Consider the following 27,843-nt stretch of genomic DNA (forward strand, 5'->3'; position numbering starts at 1 on the left):
TTTATATGAGCCCCAGTAGTATAGAACTCAATGCAGTCCTGCTATTTCCTGTGTGCAACAGTTTGGAGAGTACTGCGAACTGAAAATCTTGCTGTCCTTGAGCTGTGGCATTGGGAATGTGCTGGTCTGCAGTATGCTCTGCCTGTCTGTGTTGCAACAGAATGGTATTTGCTCTTACTTTACAGGGTTTTGTTAGAAGTTGCATAGAAACTGATCTTTCTGTTAGCATATACATTGTTTATTGAAGGTGTAGTAGCTAGTTGAAATGGAGTTGAGCAATGGGGACGGGGTACAGTATGTATTTGTTTTGTGTGGGTTTTGTTGATGTTTATGGTAAATTCTGTTTTCCATTTCTGTTCCATACATATTTAAATCTCCTATAAGTTGCCATGCATGTTTTAGGTGTAAAAGAGAAACAAGATCTACTGCACTGCACATTTTTCCTGTAGATTTGCTATTCAGAAGTGATATTTTAATTAACATTGTATACTAATGTCTTATTCTATCGTCAAATGCTAGGGGAGATTGCTCTACAGGGCTGGTAGGCAGTACGGTTGGCCATAGCTTATTTCCGTAAGTGTGTAATGAACTGATCTTCATTTTAATGGTTAAACTAAACACTAATTCTGTATCTATGTTTATTAAAATAGTAAAGTCTTCTAGCTGAGTTTGGAGAGTGGTAATTCATTAGTGAAATACCCGTATTTTCTTCAATTAAACAATAATGTATTTTCCAAACATACTTCATTCAGATGCTAAGACACTGGTAATTTTCAGATCAAAATAAACTGTGAAGTCTGGTTAAGGTGAAGTAAAATGGTCAACTAGTTCTGTTGGTTTTATTTTTATCAAAAAAATCAAAGTCCCTCCTGAGATACTCAGATAAACATGGTTCTTCCGCAGAATTCCAACTCTCTAGGGCACAGTGGCTTTGAAAGCCAGAAAAATACTAGTTCAGTTCTGTAACTGAAAAGTGAACATGCAAAACTGGCACCATCTAATCTGCAGTGATTCATCTGTACATACTTTTTTCTCACTTTAAGAATAAAACTGAGCTACGTTATCTTTTCTTTCCCCCTCTGTTCATCTCGAAGACCCCATAGAGCTAAGATTGTTCTCACTGTTACTGTTTTCATCCTGTTTGTACCTGTAAATGCTGGTCCTATCCTTTCCCCAGTGGTGCTTTAGATACCTCCTTTTGTTTCAAAACAGAATCTTGTATTTGGAGTCAGAACTTGATTCTAGTTTAAAACTCTTGATAACAATTGCAGGGCTCTGATTTGTAGTTTTTGCTCACAGATTTTTTGCTTGGGCTGGGAAAAGCAATTTTCTCACTGGAATCTAAGCTAATCCTCAAACTTGGAACATGTGGAGTGAGGAACAAACCACTTGTGAACTAATTTACATTTGCTGCATACACCATTAAATACATTTCATCTAAACAGCCCCAACAAATGCTATCACAGAGCTTTCCATGCTATTGCACAGATTCACAACAGTGAATGTCAGTGTTTAATGACAGAAGAGGAGGAGGAGAAAGCGTTGGGAAATGTGGAGGTTTGTGGCTCTCCTGTGTCCAGCCACACAGCACTGTTGCCCACATCATAGCGCATCACGTCCAGGAGAAAGACAAGCTTTCATCCATGTTTCTAACAGTAACAAACAGCAGTGTTAATTCCTGCTGTGGTTTTCTCTGACTGTCCTTTGTGGTTTATAGTAATATGGCTGATTACAGAATGGTTCTGGAGTTACTGGGTCATATCCACGACAGCAGGATCACATGGAGAACAAGATATAGCAGATTATGGTCAGCAGGGAAATTCAGCTCCTGTAGAAGAACATGGCCAAACCAACACAGCCCAGAGTATTCACTGATGGTATTCTCCAGTAGGTCTCATACATATCCAGACCAAGATTAAAATTGTCTCGTGCCAGGTTGCTCAGCTCCTGCATTTGAGAACTGTTCGCTCTCCTCTGTGAAGTTGCCCTGATGAGTTTATGAAGTGCTAGCTAGGTTTTTCTCCTTCTGAATAACCAAAATTACCTCAGCCAGTCTTTGGCTGTAGGAAAATGTTCAAATCCTTAGGTTCATTGGTTCTGTTAATTCTTTCTCATATCAGGGCCTATGTATTTCACAGCAGATCTACAAAGAGGTGTCAGGACAGATTGTTCTGTGAATGTTACAAGCTCGCCTAAGGTAAACTGCTATGACGAAACTCATGTGATGCCTCTAACCAGCCCTGCAGAACTGAACGTTACCAGGTTTACCTCTGTGTTGTAAATCTTGCTCCAGAAGTCCCCTTAGTGCCTGAAAGCTCTTTAGGTAATTTCCACCAACCCTTCAGATTCTGTATCTGTCACATGAACTACATGGGCTTTTCCAGCCAGAGCCTTTCTTCAAAAAGGTGTTCAGCTGCATAAACTGGAAGAGGTTCTTTGCTTCTGCCAGAGGTCATAATCCCTGCTATGGAAACCTATGCATTGGCACTTATAAACTGATACAGGTTTGTAATTCCTGTAAGAATCCTGAACAGTGTGTCAGAAAATTTAAAACTGTAGTAGGTAGCTTTAAAATTAGCCGTTCAAATGCCTCTTAAGCCTACAGAAGTGTAAACCTTAATTTTGTGTGGGAATGGCAATACTTGCAGTGTGTTTCTTTGTGTATTTTTGCCACCTCAGATATGGCTGAGCAGTTATTGTCAGTCTTTCGATTTAATGTTGTTCAAACTTCCGAAGAAGAAGTATTTAGGTTTTGAATGAAAAATGCGTTCAAAAGCAGGCATAAAGTGGAAAGGCAGAGATCAGGAAACTTCTTAATTCACTGTACTGAAAGCTCTTAGTAGATTGTATATTTACAGAAGAGGTTGTGTAGCTTGTCTATGGTTCCTATAGCTTGTTTGCTACGGTATTTTCAGGGAATATGTATGTGCGTTATGCTTCCACTGACATGCAGTTTGCTCCACTTTATAACCAGTGACTTCCACTTCACCATGTCTGATTGAAGCATATTTACACAATATTTTTCTAGTAAGCTCATTTTGAGCGAATACAATCTGTCTCCCTAAAATCAGCAATATGATCTGATTTAGGTTTATACTAAGTTTTTTCCCCATCTGAAATTATAGATAAATGAATACACTTTTAAAAATGTTTTGAAGAGTTTTGCTGAACTTTTTTCCTCTCTTTTATGGATCCTGATTCTAAAATCAGATGTACACAGAGAACAGGAGGTGGACTGACTGCCATAATTCATGCAGTGATCTGAAGAATGTGACTTCAGCATGGAAATGGCTTTAAATTTGAGCCTGAGATGTGCTGAAATTATCTCCATGCTCATTGGGTAGTCAGTTTCTGAAAGAAAAATAGCAGGGAGGAGATCAATGGCATCTCGTCCAGCTTGACATATAAGAGAGTTATTATCTTCAGGTGAGTATAAACATAAGAAGAAACCCTTGAAGCATATCCAGCCTTTCTCTAGCTCTTTGTGACTGTGGTAGCAGTTATGAAAGGCAGTGACTTATTTCTCATTTGTAAGTGTATGATAGGAAAACTTTAGAGAGAGATGAGTCACTACAGGCTTGGGAGTTTCTTCCCAGAGTTTGAAATAAACTTCCAGAAGTTGAGGCCGTCAGCCTGCAGACCGAATCTTGAATTTTAGATGCTAGAATCTTTTGCCTTCAACTGTATAGGATCTTTTTCATTGATTGTATATGTGAGTTGGTTACAAAGGGCCTGGTTCTTTGCCTGATTGTGCACTTCTAATGGAGTACAGTGATTCACTGGTGATTTTACTGGGTTTAGAATCTTGAACAGGGTGTGTCCTCATTTACCTTGTCATTCAAGTTTGTCTTTTCATACAGGGCAGTCTGATAGCTGTAAAGTCAATATTAAAGGAGTCTTAATTTCCTGTTAAAAGAAAATAATTCTTGTGATTTGTTGTTCATGCATACTTAATTTTTGTGTGTGTCGTGCGGAGGTACATTGATTATGGAGTCCTGGAAAATCAGGATCTTGCTTTTGGTGTTACTAATTTAATGCATTTGTACTAGTGATTGTGTTCATAAATTCTTCAAGTGAAGCTGACACATCAGACTTGTGTTTCAAAATCTCAAAACCCCATCTATGCAAACTGACAAAGAGTATTGGAAGTAGTGTAGAACCTCACCTCCTGTCTGAACTTTGTCCCTGTGGGACGCGTTTGATCTCAGTTCAGCTATTTTCTTTTGGGTTGTCAGATGTTAATTTTTTTGGAATTGCAGTTAAATTGTTCTGTTATCTGTGGTGACAAGTAAATAATATGGAGATAACAGCTTTAGGGGTGTTTTCAACTTGGATGTTATCTTCAATATGTTATACATGTTACATATGGATGTTAGGCAAGTGTTTCCCATCTAACTCTGTGTCTGTTGTTTGTGCCTTGGAAACCACAAACCCCTTTGCTCATTGTAGAAAACCAAAAGATTAACAGTAAATTTTCATTTCTACCTTCTGCTTGAATTTTCTTAGGGAGCAGTCATTCGGGTATCTAAAGACACCCAAGGCTGGATTAGTTGCACTGTAAATCTCAGGACTGACTAGATTTATAGTCTGCTGAAGTGGACTGCATGCGTAAAGTCTAAGCAACTTACACAGTAAGAAAGCGGCATCACAGCTGCACAGAAGATGCTTGTCATTGCAAGCAAACAACTTGCTCTAGACCTCTTGACCTCTTGATGCAGTTAATGGCAGTGATAAACACCACTTGTATTGGAAGCTGTGAAATGTTCTTGTATGTACCAGCCTTAACATCTCAGGCTCTGGGTCCTTTTCAGTCATCTTCCACTCCAATACAGATGGTTCATTTTCAGTGGTAACAGTGAGTGCAGATTCAGTATTTTGCCAAGATAGACTCTAAATGGGTAGAATGGCGCAAGTGATCTTGAAAATGGTATGTACTAAACTTGCACATCAGAGACTTAACTTGTCTTGCGGTCCAGGAAGGCAAGACTCTTGTTTGCTTGGATACTTTCCTGGTTTGGTCAAGGATTTCTAGAAAGAAGTCGCTGAATCTAAAATGCATTTTCCACTCTGTTTTGAACTGCTTAAATGTGTGATTTTCAGGAAGTATTTTATTTTCTCTACAATTATGTTAAGATTGACTACTGTACAAGAATAGACCCTCAGCTGTTGCAAATACAGTTGATTATAGATTCACACTCAGTTTTTGTGGAAATATGAGGTGGTTTAGTCTCCACTGGTGTGACCACGAAGAGTGGTTTCACGCAGCCTGACACCAGTGTAGTTTTTTAACTTGTGGAAAACATCATAGTTACATAGTTGGAATAGGGCTATTTGTGGGGACAATGCAAATAGTATAAGATTTTTGGCTGCTTTATCATGCACAATACAATAATATGATCAAATAAAGGTAATGATTAAGCTGCATGATAAGGCAAACAGAGGGATTTGTTTTGGTTTTGACCAATAATTAAATAATTTCTTATTTTGCAACCATATTCAAAATTGCTGGCCTTCCCTAGCTGAAAGGTGTTTCCTTTGAAATTGTCAGACAGTTGGTATGGAGCTTTTCCTGTTGCCCTGTGGTTGTGTTTAGGGCTGTGATTCCAAAACCCTCTCTCTGAAGGATAATTAACAGCAGAACTGCAGATAGCAGTTGGCCCCAGGCAGTCACATTCTTATCAGAAGAAAACATGTATGGTAGTATAGCATGTAAAGCAGGAGTACAACCGCAGCTGTTTGCACAAAGATCATCATCTCATCTGCTGCAACCAGCCCCCTTTCTAATAAAGAAGATACAAATGAATTTTTTTAATACAGATTTAGTTATGAGGTAGTAGGGAGATAGAAAGGACACAGCTGCTTGGAGGATAGATGAAAAGTCTCCCCAAGAAAATGTTCTGGCTGGTTTATTTCACATGGTTCAGATGCTGCTATTAACTGGCCAGTATAGTTTATTCAAAATGAGGTTTCATTCCTTACCAAGTAGTGTAAAATATTTGCTTGGGGGAAAATTGTAAATTAACATAGGAGCAAAATCTAAGAAATGGCAAGGACCTCCAGTCTCTAGTGGAGTGCTTAGTGCCCATCAGAATTGAGATTTACTGGGGAAAAAAAAAAAAAAGTCCATCAGTTGCAGTAAGCACACCCTTATCAAAATAAGCAAAAATGTTATAATCTGTTTCCTCAGATCATCTCACTCTGCTGCAAAACTAGTTCTGTTGAGCACGTTTCCAAATGGAAGTAACATAAGTTCATCCCTTAAAATGAGGTCATTGCCTCCCCCCTCAACAAATGTTAGGCATGGTTAGCATCTTTTTGTTGGGACTCAAGCCAGAATGCATCCTGCTCCGGCACAATGGGAACCTGCTGGGGGTTTCCCTTCACAACAGCTACTGTTAAAGATGGAGTGAAAAACAAAACCCTGCTCCCAATGTGAAAAAAAAGACTGGATTTTTAATCTGAAAAAGAAGCCACTGTAAGCAGAACACAAAGGAAAGAGAGATAAGCATACTAAAAATGCCATCAGTATGGGAGGGGCCTGTGCACATTGGAAATAATGGCTTTGCACTTTTGAGAGTTCACTAAATAATACATATCCTCTGTTTTCTGAGAGGACCCCATCTAGTCTCATAGAAAAGCCAGGCCAGACCCTGGGGTGATGGTCAGTGAAAATTTCCTAATAGTTTTTGTCTTTACTCATGCTAAATAGTCTTAACTTCACTGGGAGCACTTGGAGAACAAGAGAGTAAATATGTATTTGTTAGTGTGAGTCAGCATCAGCATTTTCCGTTTTAAAATGGAGGCTTAAGATAATATCCAAGTGACTTGGGAGTTAGTCTTTCCTGTAATAGAAATATCCTTAACTCATGTAGCTTTTCCTCAAAATGGGGAAACAGTTTTCACATCTTACCCCTGCGTGTCACAGGTTGTGCCATCCATTATGTGGCAGGGCTGGAGGACCTTAGGGTAAAGAAGGTTTGGGAAACAGAACTGCTACCAGCATGGGTTATTCAGCCTCAGCCTTTTTCAGAGACGTCTCCAGGATGAAGGCTGTTGAAATGAGCTCCAGACCGGAAAACCTGTTGTGGGCTGCAGGCAGCCCACAATCTGCAAGCTTACCAGCCTGCTGTACATTAGAGAATTTAATTTTTATAGCATAGTACATTAAAGGGAAATACACAAATTTAAAAGAAATATACATTGCATAAAACCTGCATTCGTTAGCCAATCACCTGCATTTATGCATTTCTTAAAATTAGAAATAATCCCTTTTTTCTTCCAAGAAAGTATGGGGGTAGAGGGGAGAAGTCATACCATCTGTGAAGAAAAAAGCTTGATATTATGCATGCATCAGTACTGGTGCTCTCATAAATACACTGTTTATTAAGTATTGTCTGAATAACCATTTCAGAACTAAATGCTGTGCACAGGATATGAGGTCTGTCTCTCCAAGAAGTGAAACACTTGCAGGAATCTTGAATTTTAATTGAGTCTGGGTATAGAGATTGAAAGTTTAGCATCCCCAGAGAGCACAAGAGGGAGCAGGGAAAGGCTTTGGGGACACAGCCTGACAACAGGGATCCTGTCCAAACGCAGAGGAAGGGCTTCAATCTTTGTGGCTGACTGCAAGAACATCTAAGATTCAGGGTGCTTTGATGTATGTCCCATGCCTGTTGTTCTCTTGATATTTGTCAAGACAGTAGAGAATCAAAAGCCGATTTTCATCTTCATTTCACGTTGGCATTGATTAAAAAAAAAAAGAAAAAAAGAAAGAAAGAAAGGGATCTGAGTAGATTGCTAGCTTACAGAATGCCTCTCTCCAGAATACTGGGGGTTAAGTAGTTAGTAATGGAGAAAATTTTTATTAGGCCCTGTTAAGGGAATTTCCTGCAGACGTGCTGGCTTTTCAGATGCCAGCTAGCGTGGAAGGTGGAAGTGGGTATGTCGAGAACAGATACCCACAGAGGGGGCAGTTACCTGGGTGGGTGTCCTGAGTGATGGCTGGAAACCTAAAATCCTTTATTCCCTTACTTTCCTTTTTAATGCATTTAATAACAGGTCCTTGATCAGTCTTTTACATGGGCTTCCAGGTACGATGGCAATTCAGATAAATAATTATTTAACATTATTGTTACGCTTGTTTGATCTTTTAAATCCATCGGTGATTAGAGCTTAGGCTTGATGCTGCTCCTGTCTGTGCAATCCAGAGGCAATTACAGGCTCTATCAGGGATTCCAAGAAGTTTTGTTTTAAATGAAACAATGCCAATTGGAAATGACATTTTTCTACTTTGCTGTGGTATTTAAAAAAACCCAAACCTGAACTGAGGCTTTAAATAGAAATGTAAAATTGAGAAAATTTTAGGTTCAGAAATGTGAAAGTTTTGGTTTGATGCTTTTGATCATTTTCTACTGACCCCTTTGCATAGCTTTTGTAAAAGTTGGATAGTGTTCATCAGTTCTTGTGGGTTTTGGAAATGGAATGTCTTAAAAACAAGGGTATTCAAGGCATTTTGCAAGGTAGAAAAAACTTGGAAGTCTGGTCTTTACCTAAGCAGGTCTGAAGTAATGCCTTAGGTATAGAGAAAGTGGAAGCTGGCAATGCTGCTTCTGAAGGAGCTGGAATTACTTTTGGTTTCCAAAGATATTGGTGCTCTCTTCTCTCTAATGTTATTGCTTGTTTCTGCTTACGGCAGAGACTGTAATGGATGGAGAGAATCCCAGAAGCCCCACTGAACTTTTTGCACAAGTGTACAACCTCAATCTGTTACCCTTCTGTGCAAATCTCAACATTTCTGTGCATGGTGGCCCAGAAAGGGTGAGTTAACCAGTGTGCGGTGAGTTAACCCTGCCTGAGGGCTTGGGAGCTTTAGCCAAAGCCAGAAAAAAAGGTTTTTCCTCTTCTCAGTGCACAGGGATGTGTTACACCCTGGCTGCCAAGGCTACTCATGGAGTTTCACACACTAGCTCACATCACGTTCAAGTAACTGGAAACCAGTAAGGTGGAAACTGGAAGTGCCAACTCAGATCAGCTGAGGTGTGGTAGAGTTTGTGTGATCCCTGGCATAGTGTTAAGTGGCAGCTTCTCTGGGTGCTTCCTAGCTGTCATTGTAGTGTCTGCGCATATTGGCGCTGCTTTTCTGTATGGTGCCCCTTGTGCTGGGAGCCTGTCCCTGCCTGAACAGCGAGTCCAGGCTGATGGGTGAGCTGGGTGCTGTGCCCGCACCCCACCAGCCCTGCCACACAGGTGGCAGCCCGGCTGATGATGTCAGTGATGCTTCTGGATATTTTGAGCAAAAGGAGTGAGTTTTGAGTGGTGACTGGCAAATGAGGGCATGCTTTTTGCTTGAGGGATTTCAGGAGTAGATTTGTGCATCACTTGCCAGCACCTGAGCTAGCTTGATCTGAAACATTTTTATATGTCCCCAGGCTGGAAGTGGGACCTAATATTTGTCCATCCTCCTGTTAGTGAGCAAGTGCTTCCAAAAGAAGTCCTGAAAAGATACAGGCATTGCTCTCCCTCTACGGTGAAACAGCAGTTAGCTGTTAATGTGAATACCAGCTATCACTCCTTCTGCCATCCCCCCTCCCCTCCATTTTGTCTGAGCAAACAAAAAGGTTTAAATGTTTCTGAGTATGAGCAGTGTTTCTTGTCTAGCGTGCATTAATGTGACTGGTGGGAACTGATTTTCCATAGCAAGCTTCTCTGGTGCATCCCTTCCCCACTCAGAAGCAGCTGTAAACAGCTGATGTTAATTATCGTCCACCTGCTGACTATGCCAAACAGACATGCCATTACACTGTGACAAAAAAGGCTCCCAGTCTATTAAGTCCTCCCTCATACCTTTAGTAATGCTGATAAAATGCTGACCTGTTTTTTACCCCAGTGGCTGCTGTTGCTAAGCACCGAGAATATGACCTGTCTTCTGTAATAATCTGCATTGCACAGTTCAGATGATCTTCCAAATGAAAGTGTTTTACCGCACCTCTCAGGGCAGCTATTCTTCCCCATAGTCTTTTCAGTTCGGACCATGTAGTTAGTAGCACACCTTGTTTTTTATGAAGCCTAATTAAGCATTTGTATTTGGTGACTGTTTTGTTGGCAGCAGATCGCAGAAGTTGATTTGTAATGATCACTGTGGTGTGCCTGGAAAATAATGATTAAGAGCAGAGAACGCTGTAAGGTAGTAAATTACCATCGCAAAGTGGAATGCCATGTGTGTAAAACTTGGGAGAAAATGAAATCCATAAGTAATTGTTCTGTCCTTGAAAGAGAGAGCTTGTTGTATTGAAAGTACTAGTAAAATAGTCTTGTAGCTTGTACTGGCACAAAGAAAGCAGAATCCATACCCACTTACCATTTTGCTGTCATTATGCCCAAGATTGCTTCATCAACCTCACAGGAAAGTAACTTCAGATGAGCTTGAAGCAATGCTCGAACGGAACATCCAGTTTACAGTAGTTGCATTGACAGGAGTGGAGAAAGATCTATAGCAAATCCAGAAAATGGGGAATAATAATAAAATTATAAGTAACTAAGCCTTGGTGACAGGGCGTTTTGTACTTCTCTCAGCAATTACTGCTTTCAATTTTTTCTATGAAGATATCTGTTGCACTCTTTTAGAACCTTGAGGGATCGTAAGGCACTTAAGGTTGTAGTGGTGTAAGCCTGTGATGAAATGATACTGGGCAGGGGGAAGAAGACTATTCCTGTTATACCAATAGAGAAAAGGACATAAAAAAAAATATGTTGACTGCCCAAGATGCCAGGGAAAGCATCAAAGATTATACAATTTGTCCCTCTTGAAAGCTAACCCAGTTCATTCCACTTGCCCCAAGGCAGGATCAGCATTATCTTAAACTGTCCTTGGTGGATATTTGCATAACTTGTTAAAACCCTCTGGGGATGGGAATTACTTTCAGGGACTCTTTCACGACTTAACCATCCTTTCTGCCATCCTTATGTTCAAGCTGAAGTCATCATAAAGCAAATTTGCACAGCTATCTTTAAAGTAAGATCTGAAAAAAAAAAATAATAATTGCAGCTTAGATAATAGCACTGCACCTAGGGATTTATGGCTACTTCACTGAATGTGGGCAGATATTGTAAATATAACGTGCCATAAAATGCAAGAGGATGGAGAAGATAAAACTAAATGTAATCATATGTTAGATTTCAAAATGCCTTAATTTGTAGAACCGTGTTTTTTCATTCAGTAGTCCAGTCCTTCAATGTGGAGTATTTTGGATCTTTTAAGATCTGTTGTGTGAGATTTCACGGTACTGGTCTGATCCGTTTGGCTTGGACATTAAAAGCTTGTGTGGCACTTCTGGAAAGAGCAGAGTGGTTTCCATGGAGTCCTGTCCTGAGCCTCACCATGTTTGTCTTCCATGCTGTGTACCAGATGTGTCCCTGGCTACTAGCCTTGCATGTTAGACAGTACTGCATAATTCATTTTTATATATGAAGTCAAATCTTGTGCTGCCTAGTCAGGCAGACAGCCTATTTACACCAGAGAGTTTGCATAAGCAAGGAGTGCAGGATTTGACCCATATTTCATAAGGCAGTTTGGCATCCTTTCATGTCTAGTTAAATGTATGTACAATATGTTGTATCATTAGTAACTTCTTTGACAAGGGAATATATATTTTATACTGTGCTGCAATTTTTAATTGGGCCTTTTCATTTTTTCTTGCAGTCTGACACAAATGCAAGTTACCTGAGAGCTGCTCGAGCTGGCAACTTGGAAAAGGCTCTTGACTACTTAAAAAGTGGAGTGGACATCAACATTTCAAATCAGGTTGAAGAATATTTTGATCAAATTTCCTGGATAAATACCTTTCTCACTATTTCTTCAATCTCTCTTTATATTTGCACTTCATGTTGATGATACTTTCTGTGGATTCTGATGAGCCATGTTTACATGTTTTATCCAATTAAAATGGGGGGGTTACCCTTTTTTTTTACCCAAGACACAATTTCACTTCTATTTGGAGAATGTTGTGCTATTTACCGTTATCTTTCATTCCATTTGTATTACATCAGATCATGAGACAGCACACAGAACTTGAGACCCAGAGCTAGTATTTCCTGACTTAAATCATTCTCTTTCCTTATAATCTAGTTCTTGTAAAGTTTACATGACAGTGGGTTTGGGAAGCAGTTCTCTCACTGGGATATAATAATTTGTCCCTTGATATGTTTGCTATGCTGGAAAACCTTTGTCAATTTTTCCCATTGCTTTTCTTCTTTTCTTTTCTTTTTTTTTTTTTTAAATCAGAATGGGTTGAATGCTCTCCATCTTGCTTCCAAAGAAGGACATGTAGAAGTTGTCTCTGAACTGATACAGCGAGGTGCCAGTGTGGATGCAGCGACAAAGGTCAGTCAGGCCTATCTAATTGTTATCTTGTTCACATTGATGGCGTGGGCACAGGGTGTCAGCCAACTGACAGACATTTCTGCAGCACTAGTTGCCCATCTTCCACTGGTGGAGTGGTCTCAATAACTCTTTAATAGAAACTTTTTAGATTATAGTAAATGCCACAGGTTACTAGGGATGAGATTTACTGAACAAATTGTAGATTCCTGTCTTGGTTTCTGTCCATGTCTTCTAGATTAACTTACCCATTAGAAGTATTCAGTAAGAGTATACCATTGCAAGAAATACTGTATTTTAAAGTGGAATATATTCTTGATAGTATTGTCATGTATTCAAGCTCAGGTTTTGTATTTTCAAATATCCCTGTCTCTCACTCCAGAAAGGAAACACAGCATTGCACATAGCATCCCTCGCTGGACAAGCAGAAGTAGTCAAAGTGTTGGTGACAAATCGGGCCAATGTCAACGCACAGTCTCAGGTAAAGTGATATTTCCCTGTTTGGTACTATCAAAAGCTTTGTTGATATTAAAATCATTCTACACTTATAAATGATAATATTAGTAGGTGTATTTGTCAGATCTCATTGTGTTAATACTGGTCCCTGAAAATAGGGTTTAATAGAGTCAAGAAGATGAATGTAATTCTGCTAACATAAAAAAAAAACCCCAAACTAACCTCCTTTGTCACCTGTTCCACACACGTAGGTAACCAACATCAGGTGCAAGGAAAAAGTTGAAACACACAGCTGCCATTTTATTACTGAAGTAGGCATTTTAGTGAGTGTAGTGCTGAGTTCATTCCCACCTTGTAACTCAACATACAATTAAAACTTCAAATTCTTCCAGCTCTCCCCCTTCTGCTCTACCCCTTGCCAGGTGGTCAGAGTGTACCAAGAGGCATCATGGACATACCAAGACTTGTCCTCCCCCACAGGCATGACAGCACAATGAAATCCCAGGTTGTGTTCAGGTCTTTCCCCACATAGAATGTCACCCATCAGTAGGGATTAATTCTGAGTTGCCCACCTCATTCATCAACAGAGGAAACATAGATATGACATCTGTTTTAAGTTGTCCACAAGCCACACACCCCTGGAGTTGAAGGAAGTGGAGGCACATCCAGGGGTGTCTGCAGGGTACTGGAAGTGGTTGTGTAAGTCAGCCCAGCAAAGCATGTACCCTTCCACCTTAGATCTGCCCTCCGGTGTCCTATAAGCTGCTAATTGTTACAGAGTTAGAAGAGATACTGATAGAACAAGACAGCGAGAGAGAACTTGTTCAAATTAAAAGGATCCTGTTTTGCATAATTCAGTGTCTCAGTCTTAATTGAGCTCATCCCCTTTCCTTGTACAAAGAGGTACTGCAAGAATATGCAGAGCCTTTAAGTTTGGTCAAGTCCTTTGAACGAATATTTAAGTCAATTACAGAAAATTTGAAATAAGGGAAAACAGTACTGCTGTTAAGAGCAAAGCAGTCAAATGAGTCAGAGAAAAACTCTGGCTCAAAAAACGCATAAACCACAGATTGTTGAAAACCAGGTGCCTGTGCCATAGGAGGTGTCCCTGCATGCCTGCCCCATTCCTGTTCTCCCTTCTGAGGGGCTGGCTGGTAGGCAGTGTCAGAGAAGGGATCAGATTAAGAGATTGTCATCTTATCTGGCCCAGAATTGCCATTCTTCTGTATTACAAAGATGTGGGCATGATAGAAAATATTTGCTAAAAAGGGATATTAAAAACTTTACATTTTAAAGAAATACGGCTTTTTCTTTGGTCTCTCAAAGAATATGAACAAAATGTTTAAAAGAATCAATTTCAAAAAATGTCAGTTATTTATGATTTCTGTTTCATGTTTCCTTCACCTGGACAAAGAAAATAGGCAGCTCAGTTCTCCTTTCTTACTCTTTTATACTAGCTAGATACAGCAATATTTGTTTTCAGGCACCATATCATTTTTTTAAGAGAACAACAACAACAACAACAACTCGTTTTAAGTAAAATCTTCCATGTCTGTTAGGAAGAAAAACAAAGCAGAAATATTTCCAGTGGTTTTCCTGTTAAAGAAATTAAGATGGCTTTCAAAGGATCTTTTCTGCTTGTGTTTGAGAACTTGTGTATTCAGCCCTGAAACTAAAAATTATCTGAGATTGTAAACATCTTATATAACTGCATTGTCCAAATACCCTAAGGTTTTGCCACATTACCGGTATTTTGCTATCTTATGAAAATTAAAGATTTCCCTTGCCCCCATTGTGGATGCCTTTGACATCTTTGCTTAAGACATGTGTATTGCCATTCTGCACCAATATCTGGCAGTGAGATACCCCAGCTGGGGTTAGTCTTTTTGGGAGGTCCCTGGAGCTCTCTGCTACCAAACTGCCTCTGGACCAGTTTTGTCTGTGGTGCTGAGCATCACTTGAGACTTCCTAAAGCTTAGAATAAAGTTCTGCTGAATTTGTCATACCCACAGAGAGACTACCCAAAGAATTTTTTTGTTTTCTTTTGTTTTGTTTTTCTTTTTTATATTGACCCTATTTTCTGTGAGTTTGGCTTTATCTCCTCTTCCCTTGAAGGTAACAGCTCTACCCTGCTGACAGCACCAGTGTTAGGGACGTAAGGTTTTCTTTAACCAAGTGTTCCTATCCTTAAAAAGAAAAAAAAAAGTTATTTTTTACTGAGTCTGAATTTTGTACCTGTTCTAAGGGCTACTTATTACTACTGAAGATAGAATACTTCTCTTAGGCTTGTGGCTCTCTGGCAATTTCAGCCCCTTTTTTAAAGAGAGAAGAAAAAGCAAAGTATGGGGAGGAAAGATGTTGAAAACCCTACAGTAATTTAACACAGAAGAGAAGGTTCTGCTCTGTTTCCAAATGCTAACAACACTTAGTTCTGAGAATTTTTGCCTGTTATTTTCTGAACTAATCATTAGGAAGAGGTTTTCTGCTTCCTTTCTAAGTGCAAATGTTTGAAACTAAAAAAAATAATCTTTGTTTCCAGCTGAGTTAGTAAATAGATATTGAGTATGTTGTGAAATGATAGGGGAAATGCCATACTCTGCTGTTCACTATAATAATAACCTGTAATGTGACATATTAGGTATTTTAGCAAGCGCTTTCAGGCTTCTTTGTTTTTCATTAAGCAGAATTTTGACTCTATGATAACTAAACTGTTAGGTCTTGGTTCTGAAGAGTACATTAACACATTGCTAACTTTAGGCTTTGGCTCTGGTAGGATTTCAGTGCCTGCTTTATGCTTGTAGCAATGCTTTCCTGAATAGAGACCAAATTATCAAAATACTGGAACAGTAACTGACCTTGCAGCCTGTGCAAGCCTTGTAAACATGTGGTTTCACAGCTGCTTAGCGTCTTGTTGATGGTAAAGTTCCTCATGGATCAAACATCCAGGTCACACCATTTCCTCTCCAACTGTCCTTTTCTCTGACCTGCTATTTGTCTCTGCTGCCGGGGAAGCCTGCATGCTCGGCCTCGGGTCACCTGGGCTCTTCTGTGTGCTCTGTGCTGGAAGTGTGCCCTGCAGCTCTGCCCTGTTGCTGTGACAGTCAGATGTCTCTCAGCTGTTTTCACTGCAGCTACTGTAACTCAGCCAGAATTCACTGCTATTGGTTTCTCAATAGGGAAATGGGGAATTTCCCAATAGGGAAAGCGGGGTTATGGTTTCCCTTCACCTCTCCAGAGCTCGGAATGTTGATATTCTTTCTTTGATGCAAATATATGGCCAAACTCTTCTCAGCTCATCTCTGTTTGGCTCCATAGGTTTCCTGGGAAATCTAGGTCAGTGTCCTTTGTAACTGCTCTAGCTGAATTGCTGAGCTGTTCCCCCTATGCCTTCCACCCTGTCGAAATGTCTGCCCTGGCCACATTGCAGACATGAAACGTCAAACCCAGTGATATGGAAGCACTTCCTGAACTTTTCTGTTATTTAAGGCAGATGAAATCTCTCTTCCATTTTACTTGTTGTTTTTAACTAGCTCTTACCTCCGGTTTTATTTTGTATTTATTTTCTTCCTTGTCCTCCCCACCCTCTCAAGTAATCACCAGAAGCGGTGTGTGGTAGAGCAAGAGGTCTGGGGGGATCTTAGGAGGGAGCAGCTGAAGTGGGAAGCTGCTGCCCCCATTGCAGCTGACTGTGTGAAGTTTACTTAAAAGAAGCCTGAGGTTCACAGAAATCACGATGCCATGAGATCTGGAAGATAGTGAGAAGAAGACAGTGCCCTAACAGAGCCCAGTGAAACCAGGAGGCCAAAAGGTTTAATGGCATCATCACCCTTGCTGGTACCATAAGGAAGGAAAGGGATCAGGCAAAATGCAGCAGTGGTATGTCTGACTAATTCTGGAATGCCAGGATAGATCAGAGGAGAAAGGGATTGTTGTTCTTATTGCTGATGCGGCTTTGGTTGCTTTTGCAGTGCCAAACTGCTTAGTCAATAGTATATGGACCTTTTAATTTGTTACTGTAAGATGTATTTACCACTAGTTTACAATTCTGTTAGACCGAGGGACATGCAGTGCTATACAAAAGTAAAGCAATTTCATGTGCTTTATCAGCAACTTTATAAATTCCTTTAGAGGTATCTTGATCCCAGGACAGGTTTCATGACTTCGTTTTGCTGTTTTTGGTTTTGTGAGTGATGTCAAAGCTGTGAATTTCAGAAATGCCTAGAACAATAGCGAAAAATACATTGCCTTAACGTTAGTCGCTAAAAATTCAATTCCTGAAAGGCTGTGACCTGTATACAGTTAAGACAAAAGTATTGACTGTGAGGGGAAAGCACTTGCCAAAGAATGAGTTAAGCTCTGCAGCCTCTGATACTTGTATTGCATTGATTGAAATCGCTCGCTCAAGCATAATTTGAGAAATGCTGTAATGTGGTTGGAAACACTGATAAACCTCTGTCTCAAACTACTGAGAAGCAACGATTCTCAGATCTCCTGGTGCCTGAAATATGAAGTAGCTCAGTGACCACAGGCAGGCTATGCTCAGAAGGCAGCTCTCTGAGGAGACAAAAGGCATAAGTAGCTGGCACAAGCGAAAGAGTAGTCAAAGCTAATGGAAGGAGGCGAAAAAATTGGAGAGCATTCTGAAAAGCCATCGCTTTTACTTTTGCTACAGACTTGGATTGTATTTGCCTGTCCATTTTGCATTTCCATTGCTGTGGCTGCATTTACTGGGAAAAATAACCCATTTCTACCAAATGGTCTGAGCAGACTGGTTTTTACTTTAACTTCACAACAGATATAAAAGGAAGTATTCTTGCTTGGCTGTGGGAATTGTATCGGGTCAGCTGAAGGATTTCACTGTGTCCTTTTAAACAATATTATCCTTCTCCTACCTTCACTTAAATCAAGGGAGATCACACCATCAACTGGCATGTATGCACACAGTTTATTTAGTTTCCTCCTAATCTACCTGAGTTTTGCACATTTGTGGTATGTATGAAATGTTTGTGGAGTGTTTACACTCTTGCTTTCCTATTTCAGAATGGTTTCACTCCACTGTATATGGCAGCCCAAGAAAACCACCTGGAGGTTGTGAAGTTTCTTCTTGACAATGGTGCCAGTCAAAGCCTTGCCACAGAGGTAAAAGTTTGAATTTCACACTTTATGAACAAAGTAAAACATGCTTCAGCAGTGACTCTTGCCAGCTTATATCAAGCTAATCTTTTATGTTCTTTCTGCAAAGTGTGCTAATGAATACTGAGTAACTGGCTTTTCAGCAATTTAAACCATCTTTTGCTATTTCTAAAATAAAAAAATGACTTTAACTAGAAACAGTTCTAAAAATAGATGTGTTCTTAGTCATAACTGGTAATCTTTCAGGGTAAGTGCTCAAGCAGGGAAGCTGTGTGCATAATATAAAACTTCTCTGTGCTTTCATTAAAAATAGTGAGTAATGTGGAAGGCAACCATAAAGCAAGAACAAGTGTTTACCTGCTTTGGAGCCAGCCTGGGATATCAGGGAAAACCCAGGGTTACTTAGCGCTTGGAGCATTTTCTGAACTACATTTATTGCCATGTTGGTACCCTCTCTGTAACACCTAGTTATCCCATCTGGTCCTGCAGCGATAATTTCAAGCTGACAGAAAGATGCAAGGTCTATCCTTGAACATGGTCTGTGGTCTTTCCAGAACTTCTTATTTTTTGTTTTAGAAAGTAATTCTAACTCAAATAAGGCAAACTGGAAGAAAAATAAAAAAGCAGATATATTAATAGTCATAAATATACTGCACTGAGATAGGTTTTTAATCTGATGAATTTTCAGTTGTCTTAATTCCAGTATTTTACTACCAAAACCAAAAAAGTACTTCAGTATGTGCTCTCTGTAATATTTATTAAATTATGATCTCTCTAGCTGAACTGATTCCATGAAGGAAACAATGTTTATTTGAAAAAGTCCTACTTTTTTGCAAAATATGAAATGCAAAATTAGTTTAATGCATCCCTGTACCTCATACCAACTTTTTACTTTATACTGGTTTTAGTTTTTTGGGTTTCATTTTGTTTTTTTCTGGAGTGTGCTTTGCCCTATGTTTTAAAGTGTGCTTGCTAATTATAGTATTGATATCATGGTATTTGCTTGCAATTGCTTTTTGTGAGTTGGCATCTTCAGAGAGCATGTGGTGGAAATGTGTTCTTGTCAGTGCTAATACTCTTGGTCGCAGTTTGCTTGGTCTTGGTACAGTGGCCTCTGCACACACTGAAATGATGGGCAACTCTCATCAGAGTTAAGAAACTGGGATGATGACACCAGGAGGTGGCAGCTGTTCTGGGATTGCCATGAAGTGCTCCCTCCCCTTTGTCCAATGCCTTTTCCCTCTGGAAAGGAGAAAATGTGTTCCTTTTTTTTTTTTTTTTTTTTTTTTTTAATATTATTGTTACCAGTGTTTTTAACAGAAGAGAAAGCCCGATGAGAAAAGGCAGTGTAGATGGCCAAACCACTTTTCTCTGTAAAGCAGCTGACTGCCGCTGCCATTGGCTGTGCAAATAGACCAGGAAGCCAACATCTCCTGGGCACTAAGGCGTGGGCTGTCGAACTCGAGGTTTCTCCAGGCAGGAGCCTCTGTATCTGCAGGTACAGTGTAGCTGTATTGCCAGAGCCCTCTTGTGGGGATGCTCACAGAGTTTTTTGGCCTTCAGAGCTACACAGCATTTTCCACACACTGCCCTGCTCTCTGCCTACACTCTGAGGCTGTGCAGCTGTTCCACCTTAGGAGCCACTCGTGGCCCAGGACCACAGCCCAGAGCCCTGCCCCACTCCTGGAGGATGGTGAGCCAGGGGCCAAGGGGAAGACTGTGGTTAAACGGGTTTAAAAGAAGTAATGAAATAAAAAAATCTAGTTAGTACCCAAAGAATTCAGGTGATTTTTCTTTTTTCTTTTTCTTTTTTTAATGTCCCTCCCAAAATTTTGAAAAGAATGCTCATTAGCAGAACTCCTCCTGTTTCTCCTAAATTGAGGCCTCTCTGTTTGGTAAGCCAGAAAGAGAAATTCCTTACTGAAAACATTATTTTTAGTTCAAGAAGTTAACACCTGAACTCTGCTCTTTTGACTTAGGGTAAGGACCTATGTTTTCCTGTGTCATTGCTACACTTTTATTTCACACTTACCCAGTTTCATCATGACAAGTAGTTCAAAAGTGAAAGAAGATGTTTACCTGCTAAACTGTAAAGAAGTTTGGTAATATAAGCTTTGGATATATTGACCGAGAGTCAAACGTAGTAAATATCACAAGTAGAACAATACACATTTGTGACTTTTTGAGTGATTTATGGGTATTATCTTGGAGAAAGCCAAATGTGTTCCTGGATTGGGATGCCACTTAAATGTTTGGAAATGAGCAGAATCTAAATGACAACTCTTTCATTCTTTAGTTTTCTAAGAATCCATAAAACTAAAATTATAATAACATCTCAGACTGTACTTTTCATGTGTTTGAGGAATGCACTCTAAAATCTGTTAAGAAGAAATCTGTTTTTCAGGTTTCTTATTCTGCACTACTTTGGTTGGCAATTTACTAGTCTGAAATGAAATAATTCTAAGAGGATTGTTCACCACATCTATATCATTTTTCTTAAATGGAAGTTGTAGTAAAATAATTAGTGTATTGAGAGAATGTATTGTTCACATTCAAGTATTATAAGAATTTAAATCCACATATATATTGAAGGATAGAGCTGAAGTGTTGTTGGTTGGTTGTTTTGTTTTGTTTTTCCTTAAAAAAATACAGATTATAACCTATATCTGTGGGGGGAATGGATGATAATTTGCTATGGAGACACCACTAACAATTCTAATTTTAATATTTCAGCTTTTTATACCTTTTTATATAATCATACACTTTATGATACACACAGTTATTTATGTAACTGTTTATTTCTGAGTAATTTCACACTTTTTTTCTCAAGTCTCAGTCATTTTTGTTTGCTTCTGCTTTGTAATTTTATGTTTAAGTCTGGAGTGCCAGATAGGTGTTTTGAGCATTTCAGGCCTTGTTCACCAACACTTTACCCTAATTTTAGTGTCATTGCAGGGTTCTTTTAAGTTGCACCATGTTACACTTTCCATTTGGATTTGAGCCAGTACTGTTAATAATGCTGAAATGTCTTCCCTTCTGCTTTCTGCCTCCTGGAAAGCTTGGAACATGTGTTGAGAGTCTCCATTGTATGTTGCAGGATGGTTTCACGCCTTTGGCAGTAGCTTTGCAGCAAGGTCATGACCAGGTGGTTTCATTGCTGCTTGAAAATGATACGAAGGGAAAAGTCCGTCTTCCTGCCCTTCACATCGCTGCTCGCAAGGATGATACGAAGGCAGCGGCTCTGCTCCTGCAGAATGACCACAATGCTGATGTGGAGTCAAAGGTCAGTTGTAAAAAGAAAAAAGGTTTGATATTATTAAGTGCTGACCACATGTATTACATCCAGTGAAATTTCCCTTAGTGCAAAGTATTTTGCTGCAGAGTTACACCTAACTTTCTCTTCTAGTGTGTGATTAAGAATAACGTTTCATTTGCTTCCTTTGCCTCTTCCTTCCCCATTCCTGTTTTATTTAAATCAGGGTTAATTTCTCATGTAGAAACTTTGCAAATGGAAAATAATAAGCAAAATATTATTAGAATTATTTGTTGCGGATGAAAGCCACTCCTGCAGTGGTGTGCCTATAGGTACTGTACAATTAAGTCATTTGATTAGTTGTTTGTCCAATTACTACTTTAAGAACTTTGGTAAACATGTAACAATTAACATTCAAAATACTTGATCATTCAGCTTCCATTCAGTCGAGCTTCCTTTGTGCGCCGATTGTGCTGTCATCTGAGCTGCCATGCCACGTAGCAGTCACGAAGCTTTTTGCATCCATATCACCAGTGGTGAACTAACCGTTCATTTTTTCCCCCTCTTTGCTTCCAATTGTGTTAACCTAGATGATGGTGAATAGAACAACAGAGGTATATATAAATATATATATGCATCATCACTCCTCCATGACTTAGTGCTGCTGCATCATTTCTTCCTCTTCCTTTTTGCATTGCCTTTTATAGGATAGATACATGCTTTAGATTAAATGGAGTAGCATGTGCTAGAGAAGACTGTAGTTTAGATAGCAGGGCTTTCTGCAGCTGAAACTAGGGCTTAAAAGTAAGAGTAAGTGTTCTGGGGAACTGCCCTCATAAAAGAGCCATATTACCCAAGATGGAGTTTTCAGGGATTCTCATGGAGCATGTTTATCAGATGTGTTAAGAGCTGCAGACAACCCTGTCATGTTGTGCATCCAGGTCTGATTTTAGGCTTCTGCATGACACTTACCTTGATGGTGTCAGCAAATAGAATGATCTGAGAGTGATTTTATATCTGCAAGACTTCCAAAGCAAGGCAGTGGCAGCTAGCATGGCTTGCTAACAATTTAGAAATGCATATAGTTCCCATAAGGTTTCATACTTTGCAGGACTGATGGAATTGCTGCATGTTTTAGCATTATTTTAAAAGGAAGTAAAACTACTTAAATATGAAAATAAGTTGCTGAAGTAATTTTATCACTAAGGCATCCTCTAATTAGGGTGGTGTCTGAACATAACCCGATGTGATTGCCCACAGTGGGAGAGTGATCTTTATGGTACTAACCCTTGGAAAAAAAAAAATCCATATTAATAATTTAAAATTGTCTTTGATGTTGTTTTCATTTGCATCTACTTTGAATTTATAAAAAACAGTTATCAAATACCATTGAATGGCTTGTAGCTGAACTTCTGTGAAGAATCTCTAAGAGATTTAACTTGCAAGACTGACATAATACCAATGACAACTAGATCTTTCTAGTTAGAAATTAATTTCTCATAAAAGACAGATCATTGCTTTAATACTCAAATGTTTTGCTGTTGCTTTTCTGGATTAACTGAAAGTTTTATCCTACTTCTGGTCTTCTAGAATAATTATGTTAATTTTTTTCCCCTCCTGCATAGCAATATGATTTTATTTAGACTCTCTGAGAGTCTATAAATAAATGTCAGTGAATGAAAACTAGTACAGAATTGGAATGGTGACTTGCAGCAGACTCCTATTACTAGTTTTTGTCAGTGATGTGATATAAATTCTAGAGTACTAATGAGATATATAAAAAAAAAAAGGATCTGTTGGTTTTGTTTTGTTTTTCCAGAGTGGGTTCACTCCCCTCCACATAGCTGCTCACTATGGAAATATCAATGTAGCTACGTTGCTGTTAAACCGAGGTGCTGCTGTGGACTTTACTGCAAGGGTAAGTGTGAAGTCTTAGTTATGCTTAGTTTGCTTAATCATCACTTTGAAACACTTCTCCGGTGAAGGTATAGAAAGGTAAGTTGCTCGTGCCAGCTGAGGGGCCTGGCCTGACAGCTCTTGCTCTGTTACCATACAGTGTTAAAGGGGTTTTCCCTGGGCTGCTGAACTGGAGCTGAGATCTAGTCCTCATCTTTGAAAAACTGTTTTAATCCAAAAGGCTGCTATTTTCAGAGTTAAAGTGCTGCAAAAGGTAAGCTGGGTGTTTCAGAGAGATAACTATTTTCACCTGTAGCTTTAACATATGGCAGGAGTGCTGTCCCTGTTGAATTACCCTCAACATGCAGTTGTTTCCAGTGAAGACGAAGTGCAGGTGTACCAGAGAACAAAGTATCTGTGCCTTCACTGCATATGCAAGAGTCAGATGATACATGTGTAAAGGAGATCTGACAAACTGGAGAGGCAGAAATTGAAGTGTAGAGATGGAGGGGAGTTGATAATGGCAGCTGTATAGCAGAAACCGTGGCAGAGTGGGGGAACTAACCCTCCTGATCCTGTAAGCTGTGCATCAAAGTCATGGCACAGCCCAGGGAGTGACAGAGTAATTCCTCAAATGTATAAAAAACGATTGGAAGCCAGGAGGGAAACGGTATGGGCTCTCCTGGTGTCCCCTAAGTTCATTCTGGGCTGGATGGGGAGCAGGTGACCGGTGGCTTCAGCTGCACCTTTTTGCCTGGGGAGTGGGTCCATCCCCCCACAGGCAGCTGGACCACGCTGCGAGCCCAGTGCCAGCAGAGCCTCATGTCACAGCCTGGGCCAAAGTTTGACCTTATCTGCTGTCAAGGGTTGGGTCTGTTGGGAGACCAAAGAGGAATATTAGAGTGAAGGAGTGTGGTCATGGTAGGGAGGATGTGGGAACAACAAAATGTGAGCAGGAGAAGCAGTAAAGGGCAGCAAATGACAAAAGGAAGTTATATATAGTTGGAAGAGTAGGAAAACAAAGAAACGTATACGGGCAGGGATACAGCAATATATGAAGGGCACAGAAAGAGGTTGTGCCAGGCATGAGACCAGAGACAAAAGAAAGGCAAATGCAGAGGTAACACAAAATTTAATGAGCCAGGATGGAGGGCTAGAGAATGGTAGGGTAGAGAGGACATGGGCAGAAAGCTAATAGGTGCTGTAAGAATATGCAAGGCTTTAAGAAGGGAAAAGAAGGGAAAGCAGGGAGAGTGACTAGGAACATAGATTTAGATAGAAAAGGGGCTAACATTCCAAATAAGATTAGTGTTGGAAAATGCTGGAACTAGAACTTTCTACTGAAGTTCTTAAAAATTCATTTGTTCATTATCTTCTTCAGTAATGGCTTGGGCTGTATGAATAAGATGATGCCTACGGAATTTCTGCTGACACACAGCCAGGAATGGTTGTCATTACAGAAAGCATGCAACAGAACAAGGAAACACCTTGAAATTTGTAGTTGAGAACCGATCAAACTCTTGGCTAGAGAAAACACATATTTCTCCTGTTGGTTTCTCCAACAATCTACCAACCAAGAAAGAGAAGGAACTGTCTGTGTTAGTTGTTCACTGGCTTGTCTGTGTGATACGGTTTAAAAGAAAATAAAGCCCAGAAAAATAAATTTGATTTCAGGTTATTCCAATGTATTTCTGGTACAGACTGAAAAAAAAAACCACCCACCCACCCAACCAACCAACTAAACAAAATAAAACAACAAAAAAACCCCACAAAATCCAGAAACCAAACAAAAATACCCACCAAAATGAAACAAAATAAACTCAGTCTGTGCAAGAATTTGGCGCACCACATATTACCAAAACAAAGCCAGGGAGGAGATGTGGTAGTGGTCCCTAGGACAGTAGGGAGAGAAACTCAGGAGAGCAGGAGGCATTCAAACTGAAGGCAAATGCTGACTTAAGAGTAAATAGGTATAAACTGGCCATGAATAAATGTTGTCTAGAAATTTAGATATTTAATATTAAGTATTGATAATTAATGTTATTTAATTAATAACTGTTTGCTAAATAGTATTAAATGTAAGTACCAATATTCTGGAGCAATATTTCAATTAAAGGAGAAAAATAAATAAAACCCCAACATGTATTCAGGATATTTATGAGGGGAATTATGTGGCATGGATTATTCAGCAGCTCCTTTTGAGAGATTTTGATCATGTATTGTCTTTTACAAGAGGAAAAGTACTATACTACTGCTTAGAGCATTTGCCACATAACAAAAGCAAATTGTAGTATTTTCATTTCAGATAGTTTGTATATCTAAAAACTTCAATGCTTCTATAGTTAAGAAAAATATAGTTACATGCAGCAAAGTGATAAGCATTGCAAACCCATGAAAACAATAAAATAACACTGTGTTTATTTAGCATAGAAACTACTCTTTTACTTAGAGGAGTTCTCACATTTAAAAGCCCCCAAAACCCCAAACAGTTCTTTTTTAGAGATTGTATGTGATTAATAAGGGGAGTTGAGGGAGGGTATAATAGTGTGAGAATAGAAATTTTCAATAAAGACAGACGCAGAATGTCTGTCTTAAAATATAAGTAGGAGTGCAGGTGAAAAGTGTTGGTGCTGGACACTATTCATTCGACACAGCATCATTCAGTGATTTATTAATGAAGATAAATCAAACCAAAGCTAAAAGACCCTGTTACAAGGCGTGATCCAGTACCTGCTAATGCTGGTGAGAAGCACGAGCAGATGTTGGGTCAAGCTGATAACTGAGTATGAAAACATAAGGGTCAGCTCTCATATATCCCCCACAAATGATGTTTTCCAAATCACACTAATCCCTAAATGTATTTCATGCTATTGGCAAGAGAGAGGTCCCGGGTTAGGCCCAGATGAAGTTCACAAGCTAAGAGTAGGCTTGGGGGTTAAGGGTTTCTGGGAAGCTTCTGACTATGCGTGCTTTGCTCTTACTGATAATGTTGACCTCTTATTCCCAAGTCCTTAAACTGACGATATTGGAGCATTAAGGCATTTCAACCAGTCATAGGCTTTAGCATTCAGTATTTGACAGGCTCTAATCACATGAGCAAGGAAGATGAATGGGGTCTTGAGTCAATTCTTTCCCATTCAGAAACAAGATTAGGGATTAGCAATACTAGTATGTTAGCAATTAGCAGTGTTTGGTATAAGTACCACTAAATATCATCTGCCTGTGCTTGTTTTAATAAAATAATAAATCTTGGCCTTCAGCAGCTCTGTTCAGGGTTAAGAGCACCAATGAGGAGCACATATAAAATAATGAGGCCATCCTCCCCTTCTCTTCAAGATCTGGACATTCCAAGTTCTCCCTCCATTAGTTGTCATCATTAGAGAGAGGCAAACTGCTCATATAGCTGGGGAAGTGCAGATGCAATGACATCAGCCCGAAAGAGCAGCGGGCTGATGCTGTGACTCAGAGCACCGAACGGCTTGTTTGTGCTTGTGATAGCTGGGTGGGGCATCCAGAGAGCACATCTCTGCTGTATGGTGGTTGCAAATCTAGATAAAGTAGCTGTGACAGAAGGAATCGTAGCATAAATAACAGTAATATGGAGTTGAATTTTGTTCTTTAGTGTTTATCAGACTGTGGGTAATGAAAATGCTTCACAGAAAGATGAGTTAGAGTCTAGTAGGGCAGTGAATTTGTAGGCAAACAGACCACCCGTGTAAGTTGAGTGTAAAGTACAATTATCAGCACCAGGTAACACCAAGCCCTTGCTTGATCCTTGATCACTCAAACTGCAAAACAGGTAGAGGTACCCATGGGTGCAGCCTGCCTACTGCCACCTTATTGCCTCTTGTTTTAATTTCTGTAATCAGTATCCATGACGTGCTGTCTCCACTCTGGGGGAAGGGCCCTTATTTGAGTTGTTGACAATCTAAGACAAGCTACAGAGCAAAGATATGGAAGGGCTGTAACCCAACTAAAATCATACTATGTGTATATACTTTAGCCTTCAGAAGTAGAAAGAGTGAACTGTAGGATGGGGTTGTCAAATGTACTTTATTTTTCCTTTGTTCTTGTTAAATATGAATCAACACTACTTGTCTATCTCTCAATTTATGTTTAAACTATTTAGGCAAGTATCCCGGGGAGAGATTTGAACAAGCACAGAGGATTATGGCAACAGAAGATGCTTGTGTGGATGGGGCAACATGAAGGCAAATGTGTGAAGGGCAGAATAAATAGCCAGCTCCCACCATCAATGTAGTGAATGTGGGAAAGGGTGGAGAAAATGTGAATGGATGTAGGATGAAGGCAATGCTCTGAGCCTTAAGTACAAGGGCAAGTGTGGTGAAAAGATGAGTTGGTGAAAGGATGTAAGAAAAAGGAGGACAGACTCACGGCAGAGGAGATCTCTTCAGCTGCTGTGTTTTCAACACATTTCTGAGATGCCCAAGGGAAGAAAGGAGTGCCAGCAATGAAGGCAGGGAAAGAAATGAGCTTGATGATGTCTCTTAGTGTGTGGACAGAAGGTGAGCAGTGGTGCTGTACTGTAAGTAAATGATGTCCCCAGTGATGTGTAGTAGCAGCTGCTCCCTTCACCCCCACTGGTATACACCTGCCTGCCTCTCAGCTGTCATATACTCCCTTGTTCCCTTCTTCTACTGTATCTAAGAAAAATAGGCATAGCTCCAGGAGCTTTTACAGGTGTTACAGTGCCTGCAGGCCTTTGTAC

General features: G+C 39.7%; 1 protein-coding gene across 18 annotated transcripts in view; it reads left to right on the forward strand.

Moving 5' to 3' along the window:
• Positions 1–27,843, forward strand: part of ANK3 (ankyrin 3) — a 374,228-nt gene that overhangs the window by 214,078 nt on the left and 132,307 nt on the right. For 12 of the 18 annotated variants that reach the window (XM_056352830.1, XM_056352835.1, XM_056352839.1 and 9 more), the window contains 7 exons: positions 11,699–11,800; positions 12,281–12,379; positions 12,759–12,857; positions 17,873–17,971; positions 21,063–21,248; positions 21,809–21,832; positions 23,038–23,136. In XM_056352830.1, the coding sequence (XP_056208805.1) occupies positions 11,699–11,800; positions 12,281–12,379; positions 12,759–12,857; positions 17,873–17,971; positions 21,063–21,248; positions 21,809–21,832; positions 23,038–23,136 (708 nt within the window). The remainder of the gene's footprint in view (positions 1–11,698; positions 11,801–12,280; positions 12,380–12,758; positions 12,858–17,872; positions 17,972–21,062; positions 21,249–21,808; positions 21,833–23,037; positions 23,137–27,843) is intronic. The other 6 variants (XM_056352848.1, XM_056352832.1, XM_056352836.1 and 3 more) reach the window with 1 other exon arrangement.

The sequence above is a fragment of the Falco biarmicus genome, chromosome 9 (assembly GCF_023638135.1).
Source record: "Falco biarmicus isolate bFalBia1 chromosome 9, bFalBia1.pri, whole genome shotgun sequence".
Lineage (NCBI taxonomy): Eukaryota > Metazoa > Chordata > Aves > Falconiformes > Falconidae > Falco > Falco biarmicus.